Source organism: Seriola dumerili, unplaced genomic scaffold, assembly GCF_002260705.1.
Source record: "Seriola dumerili isolate Sdu_G_001 unplaced genomic scaffold, Sdu_1.0 BDQW01000219.1, whole genome shotgun sequence".
NCBI lineage: Eukaryota > Metazoa > Chordata > Actinopteri > Carangiformes > Carangidae > Seriola > Seriola dumerili.
Genome location: NW_019174474.1, coordinates 2,692,724 through 2,706,243, shown reverse-complemented (window position 1 = coordinate 2,706,243; position 13,520 = coordinate 2,692,724). Strand labels below are relative to the sequence as shown.

Here is a 13,520-nt window from a genome sequence, read left to right as displayed (position 1 = left end):
AAAGAGCATACAATTTGTTAATCATTTTTCCCACATGACAGTCAGTGCTTTCCAGTTGGTTAGGCAAACAAACAAATATGAAAGCAGGCGAATGGGCAAGCGGGAAGCCTTGGTGTCTCGTCAGAGGAGATGAGTATCAGCTGGTCAGAACAGCAGGTGCTCTAACTGGGTAGAAACAGACCTGAGACTGGTCAAATGCACTCCATCTCCTTTTCTGCCTCTAATCCACCTTGAGAAATCATCAGAATGACACTCACAAACCCACACTGTGTGGTTCTTTTGAGCCAATCTCACTCAAAAGCTTTATGTGTTTGGATTTGCAAGGAAACATGTCATTTGATTCAGCCTCTCCTGTATTTGAACCTTGTCATTTCAAGAAATGTCATTTTAGAATGTGGTTTGTCACGTAAGCTCAACTAACATCGGTGCACTAAATAGAAAATGACACGAGGACAGGTTCCTCCGTGTCTAGAGCGGGAATAATGGTCCGGTGTAATTACCTGTAGTGAGAAAGATTTGAAATTCATTTATCGCAGTTGGAGTGACCCCACTGTCTGAGCGGTTACATAGGCTCTATGCAACACATAGGATTATACTGCATTATACCAGTTAAAATGAGGGTATAGCCGCAAGCTGTGACCAATTAAAGTTGAACAAAGCCAGCTCATCTGCTCAACTCCTCTCTTAGTAGGTCAGTGAAAATGATGGTGAATACAGACACATGCAATGTGGCTCTAAACACAGTTTTTACCAGCACATTCACAATGTGGCTTACATTGCATAGTACACATTTGACAAGAAAAAAAACATAAATCTGAAGCCATGGTTTCAAATGTACATACTTAAAACTATTTTCTGCAAACAGCCATTATGAAACCAAAGGAGAAAACAGCTGCCTTTCTATCCTCACTACAAGTGAATCATGTTTTTCGCTTGAGAAACGAGTGTATCATACTGTAAAGAGATGACCCAACATAATGACATGTGTGTATGGGTCTTAGGCAACCACGGACACAGAGCTGCAGAGATGCAGGACATAAAGTCACTTTGCAGAGAGGGTTTGCGTTACCATTGGAGTGATGTATGACCCCCAAGTCCCATCTGAGGGTTCATGTTACAAGGCTTATGCTGCACTACAGAGATAGCTTTCCGTATATGGAGTCAGGGGCTACAGTAATGTATGGACCCCTGTTGTTGCCAAAGCTCTGACTCAGCTCGCTGACTCCTGCCTCTAACCCTGACCTCTGGCCTGATAACTAGACATTTCAGACATGCACTATGTTATTGCAATCATTCCTAAAGGAGGAATTATCTTGTTATCTGTCACCTTGGTTACAGTAACATTGTTGTTAATACTGTTATTTTCCTGGCTCAGTCTATAGCATACATACTCCAGATGAGACTATTTGTTTTCCAAAGCTTTTAAAACCTAGCAGCACTCTCTGCTCATAGATTAAATACAAATCCCTAAACAAAAAAAGTTTTGTGAATGAGGTACTTTTTACACCACTGCATTTATTGGACAGCTTCTGCTACTTTGCAGATAAAGATTATACATACATTACATGTAATCACTTATACACACATAAAATCTAATGCATTGCTGTAGCTGACAGTATATGAAAAGCTACACCTCCACCAACTACAACATTTGAATGTTGATTACACATTAATGCAGCAGTGAAGAATAATCCGGTGATATAATGAATAATAACATGTTGCATAATGAGTATTTTCATTTGTGATAGTTGTAGTACTTTACAGATAATACTTTTATGTCAGCAAATTAGAATGCAGGACTGTATACTGTACATGACAAACATGGAGTTGGAGAAATAAACTACTGCTTACTTTTGTAATAAGAATGTTAAAATAACATTTACAGCTGCACAAATTGTGTGGGGATGTCCAAATGTTGTACTTTGTTCACTTTTCCTTTGATCTCATTGAATTTAGAGAAAACTGTTTTCCTCTGTAATGGATGGTTTTGTTTTCTGTGTGTTCCTCAGGTTACCTTCACAAAGAGGAAGTTTGGCCTGATGAAAAAGGCCTATGAGCTGAGTGTACTATGTGACTGTGAGATAGCCCTCATCATTTTCAACAGCTCTAACAAACTGTTCCAGTACGCCAGCACAGACATGGACAAAGTGTTGCTGAAATACACAGAGTACAATGAGCCCCATGAGAGCAGAACCAACTCTGACATTGTAGAGGTGAGTGAGTGCTCCTTTCTTACTTTGTGAGGCAAAACTTCTGTGATCATGTATTTATTTTTCTCTAATTTCACAACTTATATTCCAATTTAGGCAAAATTAGGTAGCAAGACTTTGATGTTATTGTTCTGGATTCGGACCATAAAGTATATTTAAAAGCTTTGATAAATGCTGTAAGGATGACAAACAAACAAGAGTGAGGAACAAGTTAACAGTTTCCTTTTAGTCACCATTCAGATAGGGCACAGGAGGTCTGCACTCCCTGATAAGTTCAGCTGCTCTTGTGCCCATCAACTGACATGGAGAACCTATCTCCGCACTTGCATGCACATGTCGCCGCTGGCCAACCATGGTGACCCTGTTTCCCATAGATATTGTACCTGTAGGGCTCTGTTCTCTGGTTACTCCTCATTACAGACAATCACCCGGCTATTGCTGCAGTATTTTTCGGTGAAAATACAGTGTTTAGTGCATTCCACACTGCTCTATAAAACTCAACGAGCACTTGGGTTTCCTGGCAGCCTCTGCACGCCCGGCGACTAGCGGAAGAGTAAGCCACTTGTTATGCCAGCATACAGAATCGTCAGCCAAAAGTGTAAAAGCCAAAGTAAATGAGAATGATTAGGGATACATTCTGTTCCAAACATCTTTCAGTGGCACATGTGTGGCTTCTCAGCTTATTCAAGATCTGCTGTAAGAGGCAGGTATCTTCTTTCTGAATAAATGACACCACGTGCAATGTATGTTAAAGCCCATGGACAACATCTTGACCCTGCTAGTATAAAGTTGCCCATTCATTTTTATAGCTATTATTTAAAATACAAGTTTTTTCTTTTACTTGACAATGCAGACTGCTGCATTGCAACACTGTTTTTACTGCCACCTGTCCACGACAACATACAGCATTTTTATTACAGCTTCTCAAATAAGAGACATTAAGGGTTTAAGATGGGTGAGATTGAAAAATTTCAAGAATCCTAGATTGAAATTACATGCAGCATAAAGGAGTCAGCTGTGGCCCATTATCTTTTATTCATGCTGCTGCTGCTTGTGAATTACCTGCTTGGCAGAGCTGCAGAAGAGTGCTTTGGCATTCAGTAGACTCATGCAGTCACTCCTCCATCAGGGGCCCTCAGAGCAGAGCAGGGGCTCACCTGCATAAAAAATACATGGATACATTCCTTACTTACGTAACAGTGACCACAAATTTGTTTTTGCCGTGACTCTGGAAGCTGTCTTATTTTAAACAAGACTTTGCTGCAAACGCAACAACAACTCCCCAAACTCAGAATCATTATGTGGTTATTCACTGGCCATCAGCTGGGTCATTCCCCCTTAGGGTTGTTATATCATATATACTGTATCTGTGGTCTTCCAGTGTGTAGTTATGTTGACAGCATGGTGTAATGATTGCAATGTACATCGTGCATAATGTGGGCCCATGCTGATTTCCCACTTAGCCCTTCTGGCTACTCTAAAGGAAGCTGCCCCTCTGCACAAAGGGCGACAACAAGCCGCCGTTGTCCCTGCTCACTCGGCCAGCATCTTTGCAGCTCTTGCACAAATCCCCCTCTGCCTGCTGGCTATGTGGACAAGGTTCAGAAGTGAAGAAGCAGAGCAGAAGTAACCTACCCAGTCCACTTCACAGCACCACCAGATAACCCCTCTATTCACTTGGCCAGAGAGCCGTTGGTTGGAGGTGGTTGGTAAATGGTGGAAGCTACGATCGTGCTTGAAGAGAAGTCCTAATCTCAACTGTTTTGCTGACTACCTCTGTCGGTGAGCACTTTTCCATCCGCACAGATCCTCGTGCACTACACAGAGGAGCTGATGCATTTGTAATGATGGGAAGAATCCACCCCTCCCCCATTTATCTAGTGAAATGCGCCTCACATGAGGACACTTACACTGGACACTTATCTAAATTTTTAAATTGCGTTAAACCAATCTTTTGCCATGCAAACAATCATGTGCTCATCTCTCCGGTTTGAGAGGCCAGAAAAACCCTCTCCCACTTTTCATTGTGGAAGCTCGTTCCGTGTGAGAAACTAAATCAAAGGTCACATTCCTGCTCAGTAGTACCATCTGTAGATAAAGGCTGAGCTGTGCAGTGTGGGAGAATAGTCTCCATGTTTTCCACAGATGGATGCATGCCTGGGCCACAGTTTGATAACCCAGTGGAGGGCTATGGACTTTGTCTCAAACTTGGCTCGCAGTCCAAAGCAGAGCAGTAGGCTCAGATTTTTCTTCTACGTGTGTGTTGGTGTGTGTGTGTGTGTGTTTGTGTGTGTCTGTATGTGTTGATGGTCTTAACCTTACCAACGCTCCAGGCGACAGGTGAACTGATGTATGAAATCTCTCCTTTTATGCATTCATCTGTGTGTGTTTCTTAGTTTTCTAAACAGCATTCAGATGTATTTTATCGTTTTATTTACATATATGTAGATATATATGTATTATATACCTATATGTAGATATATATATGTATTATTTTCTCAAAATGATATAGTAAAGAATCACAGCAATTACTCTTTTTTTAACTTTCCGTTAAAACCAGCAACATCTGCAATCCTAACTAAAAGAAAACACCTCCCACTCAGTAAAAATACAGTTACTGTACATCCTTTTAATCCTAGTTCAGAGGGGCAGCACACACAAACCTTTTGGTTGATGCCCTCCTGTCACAATCATACTAACCAACATATAGTCATTTTTCCTTGGAAATAAATGTAGATATTTAATAGGGATGTGTTATTGTGAACCAACCAAGAGTAGTCATGACTGAAAGTTTCATGGCGTTGTTTCTATCGTGCTTCCTATCGAATTCTGTTTATACCACAAATGAAAATGCTGCTGTTAGTCATTAGATTAATCTAATAATATTTACTCTTCCTCCCCTCTCCGCTAGTGGAGCTAATGAGATTTTGCTTATGCTCCACTATAACCTCACACTGTTCTCCTGCACACAGAAAGAGCCCTGTGTCTCCAGGAGAAACCTTGAAATCAGATATTAACTTCACAGGCATCATTTGGCATTTATGTGTCCTCTCTTTGAACAATTCAATACAATTAAGATATATAATACAGATTAGGATTAATCAGGTTTTTCAGGCACACGGAATCAACATTAAGCCAACACTTAGCTGTAATCTTGTAGAATCAGGGTTGTGAATAGGCTTTAACCCAATTTTAGGGTGTAATTTTAGTGAAAAATCAGTGCTTCGCAAATTGTAAGTAACTGGACTGCACTATATGCAAAGGATTGACGCTTCACTGCTCTCTTTTTTTTTTAATGTCCTTTACCCTGATGATTTGTGAGCGTAAACAACCTGATATCATTCATAGGGAAATTCTGCTTATCTTCCTCATTATAAAGAGGGGTGGCCATTGTTACTGTGACTCAGGGAAAGCTGACAGTTCGCCCATCTATTTATGAGGGAACAGTCCCCCCTCTCACAAGACCACTACGGTAAGAGGAAATGAGCATAAAATTATCAGGTCATTTTATTTCATGATCACTATCAGCTTTGGGGATCAATGGAGCTGTATTAATCATTCAATAACATATGTAAATGTTGACCATTACTGAATGTCAAGCCCTGTGTTTTCATCTGAATCACACTTTTTGTTTCTGCCCTTTGCAGATTTTACAGTGACAAAAGCCACATACACAACTATGGGTTCAATTTGTCATCATGTCCCATATTCTGTATTTATTTACTTATTTTTTTTTACTGAAGGAAATGATAAATGCATTAAGCCTCTGCGCATCAAAAGTGCATTTTCAGTGACGTACAGCTCCAAAGAAAAAATAATTTTATTGCCAGTTATGAAATAAATCACTTAAAAAGCTCAGGGCTGAATGGGCACCAGGAGTTTCAGACAGGGGATGTTTATGTTGTCAATCAAAGGCTGAGCAGTGATTAAGACTCATTTCTATCTTAATGAATGCAAATTGGCACATCTGCTATGGTGGGCTAGCTGTCCAGACTCTTCAATTAGCATGATTGATCAATTATCCTCCTGCTGGTGGCTCACTGGAAATGGATTCAGGGGAATGGGGTTGGGAGTTGGGGGGGGGGGTGTTAGGAAGAGAGATGAAAGAGCATGAGAAAGAGCATGAGAAAAAAAAAATGTACAGAAAAATGTCCTAAACCTTCACTCCCTAAATCTGATTCTTTATTTGATTATACTAAGAGAATATTGAAATTTCATTTTACTCAAAGAGGCCTCTCACTTCAACACACATTTCTTAAAAATAGACTGTGATAAGTACAATTGAAAAGCCTTTGATCTTTGAACAAGAAAAAAGGGTGGGTTAGAGATCAGAGGTCGATATCCCTTAGATTGATACAGAGAAACACAAGTATACAAAGTAGATGGAGTACAAGTATTACTCCATCTTACTGATATATAAAGACAGTGGCTTCATTTTTTTAAAATGTTATATGGCTAATATACGTCGAGTTTACATGAACAAAAACACAATTTGCATTTGAAATCTGTGTCTGATCCTTCATCAGCTGAATTTCTGATCAAATATCCCTCTGAGAGATGAGCTTCAGCCATGCAAATATCTAGTAGATCAGTACTTTTTCAACTCTGAAATCTGTCGAGGATATTGTGCTGTGCGACTTGTTTGTGTTGGTTTTAACAGAAAGCACAAATCCTTGAATATCAAAGCACACTGGTGAGAAATACTCCAAGTACCAAAAGCAGATTGTCCTGAGTGCGTATTTATAATTGTGACACAAAAACATAAAAGGACCTTCAAATGAGGTTCTGGCTGGCACACAGAGAGATGCAACTTACAGAAAATATTTACTATCGGGCTCATTCATTCAATGGGATTCATACAAAAATGACAAACCATCTGTGTGATAGTTGTGTTGTAAAAGTAATGGACTAAAGATGATGAGTCAAACATTGTTTTTATGGTGGAATACGCAATTTACACTACTGTTTTCAAGTGCACATGCAGCATGCAGCATGAAAATCAATACGGATGAGAAAATGTTGTAGTATAAGTTGGCGACTTAATTGTGTATTAGTTGCTCTGCCTTCGTAAAGTAACATACGTTCATTTATTTCATTCATGTGTAGTGAACAGGCCAAAACAACACAGTACCACTTACAGCAACTTTAAAGTTATATTGGTAGAAGATGATTTAAACTAGTATAGTTTACATTATATATAGTTTAACAGTATAATATACAGTCATTTATTACACACTGAATGGCATAGCAGTCCATTTTTTTCTTGCTTTCAGTGCTGTCTCGTGAACCTTTAATTTGTTATTTATGTTGATATCGCCTCACTGATTGATTACCTCCCACCCCTATCAACCAAGGAGAGACTGTTTTCTGCCTGGAGGAATGTTATTCTTGTTAATCTATGCTCTTGTTGTTTGACTCTGAAGAAGACGCAGTGTGCGTCAAAACGTTGGTCACTTGCACCTGATCATTAAATTGCCAAAGTGAATCGTGTGCCAGTATACATGTATACATTTTACTTTTACTTTTTCACAGTTGTGGAATGTCGATGCAGTTGGCCTGTTATATTTTTAATGATACAGTGTTCATGCTATCTATTAGAAGTCTCATATGAAATGACAATGGCTGGATAAGTATAGGAATTCACTCGCATTATAGTTGTTGAGTTTGAGCTGTACTTATTAGTTGTTGTTATAGGACACAAGTGAAAGTTGGTTGTCTTAATGCAGTTTCATGTATTTCAGATGATCTTTTGTGCTGGGTCCATGTGTGTAGACACTGTTGGGTGCTTCTAATTCTATTTTCTGATATCTCTTTATTCTGAGGGAAGTGACGTTGCTGTTGCCAGAAACATGAATGACATCAGTTGCTTTGCAGCGGAGCATTTTTTTTTTCTCTGGAAAGACCTTGTTGCCCTACCTGTTGTAGTGGCAACTTTACTTTATGTTGATGCCCAGAGACAAAATCTAAACTACTTGTTTATGTTGACAGAATAACTGTAAAACACGTCCCTCAGCTGTTGACCTGTTGATGTAAATCTGCTGCACTGCCCTCGAGCTTCATTAATTACCGCTGCATACGCACAAAACGAAAGAAGCGTACGCCAGAGCTGGCATCTATAAAAACAAACTTGACGGGAAAATGTGTGCACCTGTATGGAAACTCTGACCCATGCGTACGAACATTATGGAGGAGGAGGAAATTGGCGACACAGATGGTGAGGTGGTGAATTGAAGCCAGACTGTAGAACTTTAATGTGAGAGGCATCATTATTTCAGTTTTTGGTTTGTGATTCAGGTCTTCAGAGAAATATGCTTGTGTTCTCAGTGTTTTATTTGTTCTTTTTTCTTTCTAAAAACAAGCGAACTCTCGTTTGGAGAAAAAGTAGAATAGCAAGTTAATTAAACATTTTGTATGTCGGCAAGATTATGCTTGTGACAAGTCATTATTCTAGTTGGAAATATCCATGATTTCTTATTGTCTGACTGGACAAATTGCTCAGTGTTTGTATATAATTATCTACATCATTATCTATCATTTGCTGGTCTACTTACAATGGTTTGGAAAGGCAGAGCAGCAGTCTAAATATAACACCAAAATCAGAATTCAGAGCAGATTTAAGAAAAAAAAAAAGATCAAATACCTGATTGAAAATCTTTAATATTTACCAAATTTACTTTAAATGAGGTGAAAAGTGGCAAATCAAATAAAAAGTTGGCCTTTTTCTTCATCCTGGAATATGTTGGACAAATCTAGCTAATTCAAAAGTTTTCATTAATCATATATATATATATATATATATTCAGTCACTTCATTGTTAGACTTCTAAAACAGTTTATATCCACCTGCAGCTCTTCACCAGTATCTTCCTCCCTGACTGAGCCATCATCATATTACTATTCTCCTTTTTGGTACTTCACCATAGAGATGATGAGATATCCCTTTTAAGCTAAACCAAATGTCATTGCTATTGACATAGACTTATTGGGTTGATGTTGATTTTCCACTGCTTTTCAATATATGTGAAATTTTCTGCCAGCCCATTTTTAATATTACAGAAAAAACAGTATGTGCACTTTTGGGCTTCTGTGATTTATTGGAGTGATATTAAAATGATTTTCTATATTTTTATTTTGACTGTAGGTCACTCACAGTACTGCAGATTACTTTAAGTATGATGATATTATATTTTGGAACTTTATTTTTTTTAATCAATGGATATGCACATTATCTGTGATACTGCTTTGCAATGAGGAATATGTTTCCTCTTAAGTATCTTCTTTGTCACGTAAATACAGAGCCTGTCAGTCAATCTGGCGTCTCCGGAGAGGATGGTAAAGTAACAGCAGGGGCAGTATTAATTTGTGTTTCCGAAATCCTATCGCCGCCTCTTTGTTTGTCGCTCATATAAACACACCGTGTTGTGAAGACGAGCGACTTCCTATTTCCTGTGCGCTCAGATTGTTTTGTATACCTGAGAGCTGGCACTTAACCTTTGGGCCTGTGTTTTTGGCCAGGTCAGCTCCAGAGTTAACTTGTGTTGCTAGTCAAAACAAACATGCTGGCTCTTCATACAGCACCAAGCATCTATTTTCAGACTAGTGCAGTAGGACAGGATAAAAATAAATAAGAACTCACAAATGTTATAGTGAAAACAGAGAGAAGCATTATCTTTGTTAGCTACAGTGATGTCTCTGATAATGCTACTTCAAGTTATAGCATGAGGTTTCAGTTACACAGTAAGCCACTGTGAGTCTTATTTGCAGAGTAGAGACTAAATGACAAGATAAAACCTATAAGGAATAAGTTGTTTGTTGTTGAATGGATGTTTTCAAGAATGCATCCAGATGCTTGCATGTATGATTTCATTGGAAATATTCACCCTAAGCCCAACAGGACAGAATCCCATATAAAGAGCAGGGACACTGCTGGTCAGTTTGATTCCAGTAATCAAACTACGTTTTCACAGTTTGAAAATCAAAGGCCATTCCTCTGCCATCAGGTAACAATTACTGTGTACTGTATCTGTTCAATAACAGAGGACACATATTACAGAATAGTCTGCCCTATACTCACATGAACATTACCACAACTGTTTCATTACACTCAGAAAACTACAAAAGAGGACTGGTGACCCTTTTTCACTAAAAGCCCAGAGGAAAAGGAGTCCTTGTCCTATAAAAAGAGGCACTTTGAAACCCAGCATGTTGCTCGCAACAGAACCATTAATACTGCTTCAGCCACTGTGGCAAGACGAGACTTTTCATACACAAGTACTGGTTTTTCTGTGCATTTTAAATCCATCATGTATTACATCTCATTGTTTTATTATGTCTCTGCTCTCCGGTGTGTGATGCTTGTTACCAGGTAACTGCTAAGAGATTTTTGCTTTTGGCACATGTCGTGCTTCATTGACGTCAGAGCTTTTTTCCACCCTCTCAACTACATTGCATATGTCTCATTTCAAACTGAGGGTCTCTTAGAGAGCATATAATGAAAGGAGACACAGCAAAAAAAGACCACGGGCCATGTTGCCTACTTAATTATTTTATTATTTATTTATTATTATTTAACATTAGTTTCCAGTGACACCAATGAGTTAATACTCCATCGTCAATCATCATCAAAATCTGGAACTAAAACACTACAGTTTATTTACTATAGAGTAAATAAAGGGAAATTGTTTGTTTTTTTCAACTGAATGGCAAATTTTTCTGTCACAATATATAATGTTTTTTTTCAATTCCTATTAAAATGTCACTGTTTTCTTATGGTGTTGGTGAGATATCAAACTTTTACAGAGTTTCTTGGAACTGGTGCTTAGATAGTAACATTTGTTTGACAAAGTACTAACACAGACAGTGCAGACACTGCATTTGAGCTGATTTGTGTGGACATGCATTGCTTTCGCCTTGTATCTCGCATGAAAGCAAGTTAACATGTCTTAACCTTTCTGTAAACAAGACATAAATAAGCCTCAGTCAGTTCAGAGAAGTGAAAAAGTGGTTTTCGTCTTTTGTACATCAGCTTCCACAGAAAAGAAGGTAACTGACACAACACTGGTCCGTGTATAAACAGAAAAACAAAACTGATTAAAGCTCTCAAGTGTATGCTCAGCATTTTGTTCATAGTTTGTCAACTACAATGACTTTTACACAGATTAAACATGACAATTCTTTATGTTGTCAAATTGAAATGATTTAATATTTTTGTTTGTTTTGATATTTTATGCTTGTCATATGTTGTGTTGCTGAGCAGTGTCGACATCCAATTGTCTTTCATATTGGTTGTTACATGTATTACATCCATTATCTTCTTGAACTTGAACCTCAACATATTTCCCTCTTGTTGGCAACACATCAGTTATGCACTTTCCAAAATGTCTTTAAATTCCTAAATAAAGTTGTTGCAGCTATCATTATTTGCATTGTCCCTGCTTAGTTTATATTACTGACTAATGAACTTGAGTGACTTAAGCAGAATACCTGGGTATAACACAAAAGTAATGTAATGAGTACTGTAGCTAAATTTACTTGTCTGGGTAACATATTAAGCTAATTAACTCATTGCTAATAACAAAAGTAATGGTAAGGTAAGATGTGTTGGATGGCATATACCTGGTAACAATGCATCATGTGTCCTTCTCAAACTGAGCTCGAATCATGTACCCCTCATACACTGTGGTATGAACCACATGAAATAGGTCAAACAATGAGCTGACCTAATTTGGTTTGATCTAGTTACAGAGCAACAGTGATACTAGTTATGTTAAAGATCATTAGAACCACAAGCCATGAGTCCACCCTCTGTGTTCTTCAGTGACCTTGCAGGCTGAACGGCTGAAATGAGACCTTGCTTATGTGCACAGCGGCTTCTGTGAGTTAGCTCGTGCAACAATCAGCTTGCCCTTGTGCCCCCCTCCTCCCACTGTGCACGCTGTGCGGCCAACCCCTCCTGCCCAGGGGCGAGGACAGAGCAAAGCCTGCTGGGAGTGGTGGGGGTGGGGGACTTGGGGTTAGCTGGCACCGTGCCACCTTCCCCTGGCTGCCGGGCCTGACTGGGGGCAAAGAGGGAGGCTGCTGTGTCTCAGATTGATGAGGACAGGTCTGTGGTCTGGGTATAGAGTGTTGCAGAACAGACGTCCTGCTGGCACATCCTGCCCTCTCTGCCGCACGCCCCCCAGCCCTCCGTACTCGCCTTATCGGAACTCCTAATTGTCCTTATGAATATTTTAGAGGCGAGCAGGAATGGGAGTTCAGGGTTGGGGGTATGGTTTCAAGGGCCCTGACAGCTAATGATCCACTCAATGACCAAAGAGAGAGAGAGAGAGAGAGAGAGAGTGAGACACAGAGAGTGGGAGTAAAAACGATCCGAAAGATTTTCAATAATCTGTATGTTAATGTTTTTGTCTTGATTGTAATTTCTTCTGATCATTTTCTAATCTGTGCCACCTTTTCTTTATGTGGAGTGGGAACAGAGAGCGTGTTCTCATTCTTTTCAATCTGTAGATAATGATGACATTGGTTTGCCTTTATCCTCAATTTGTAGTTTAATTCCCTCTTGTCTATACTGAAAATATGCAGTCCACTGATTGAGACTGTTCTCTGACTGTGGCAGCTAATAGCTTTGTCACATCAGTCATTCACCACAGTCTCAGAGCAGAAAGCTCTGAAGGGACTGCTCACTGCACTTGCAATTGCCTCTTATTCAGTAAAATGGATTCGCTATATTTAATTGGCAATCTAGTCAGTCAAATGCAGGTGATCATTGGCAGTATTCAAGACAGAAAATGATGAATTTGTCTCATATGTATCTATGGCTGCTTTAGATTTAGTGAGCATGACTCACTATGCATTAATGGCCCACTGACTCTGAGCTCTTACTCCACCGTGCTCTGTCCATTGTCACTGTGATGTCAGGTGGAATTGGATCTCACTAGGTATATTGTTTTTCTAACAGCTGCAAGACAACAATATGAAAATAAAATGCAGACGGTCGAGTTGAGAGCTCGCCCCCCTCCCGCTGCTCTTCCTGTCCACTGAGTAACTAGACAATGGAGTGAGCCAAAGGAAGGACATGAATCCAGCCTCATATCCTGACATCAGTCCACTCAGTAATGTGTAATGGTCATGAGATTAAACAAGATATGTCTGGGAATTACAGAGGTCTCCTTATCTAATAGCCCCCTTGCTTCCAACTCACAATATGTGGTGGGAAAAGGGGAGAGAAGAAGGCTTCGTATATTACAGTAACCCAGTGTTGCATGGGCCATGGCGTACAGAGCCTAAAGACCAACAAAAAGAGGCTTTTATT

At 39.3% G+C, this 13,520-nt stretch overlaps 1 protein-coding gene across 6 annotated transcripts in view; it reads left to right on the top strand.

Annotated features, from left to right (window-relative positions):
* Positions 1-13,520, top strand: part of mef2a (myocyte enhancer factor 2A) — a 59,800-nt gene that overhangs the window by 26,089 nt on the left and 20,191 nt on the right. For all 6 annotated transcript variants that reach the window (XM_022754212.1, XM_022754210.1, XM_022754208.1 and 3 more), the window contains exon 3: positions 2,010-2,213. In XM_022754212.1, coding sequence (XP_022609933.1) covers positions 2,010-2,213 — 204 coding nt within the window. The remainder of the gene's footprint in view (positions 1-2,009; positions 2,214-13,520) is intronic.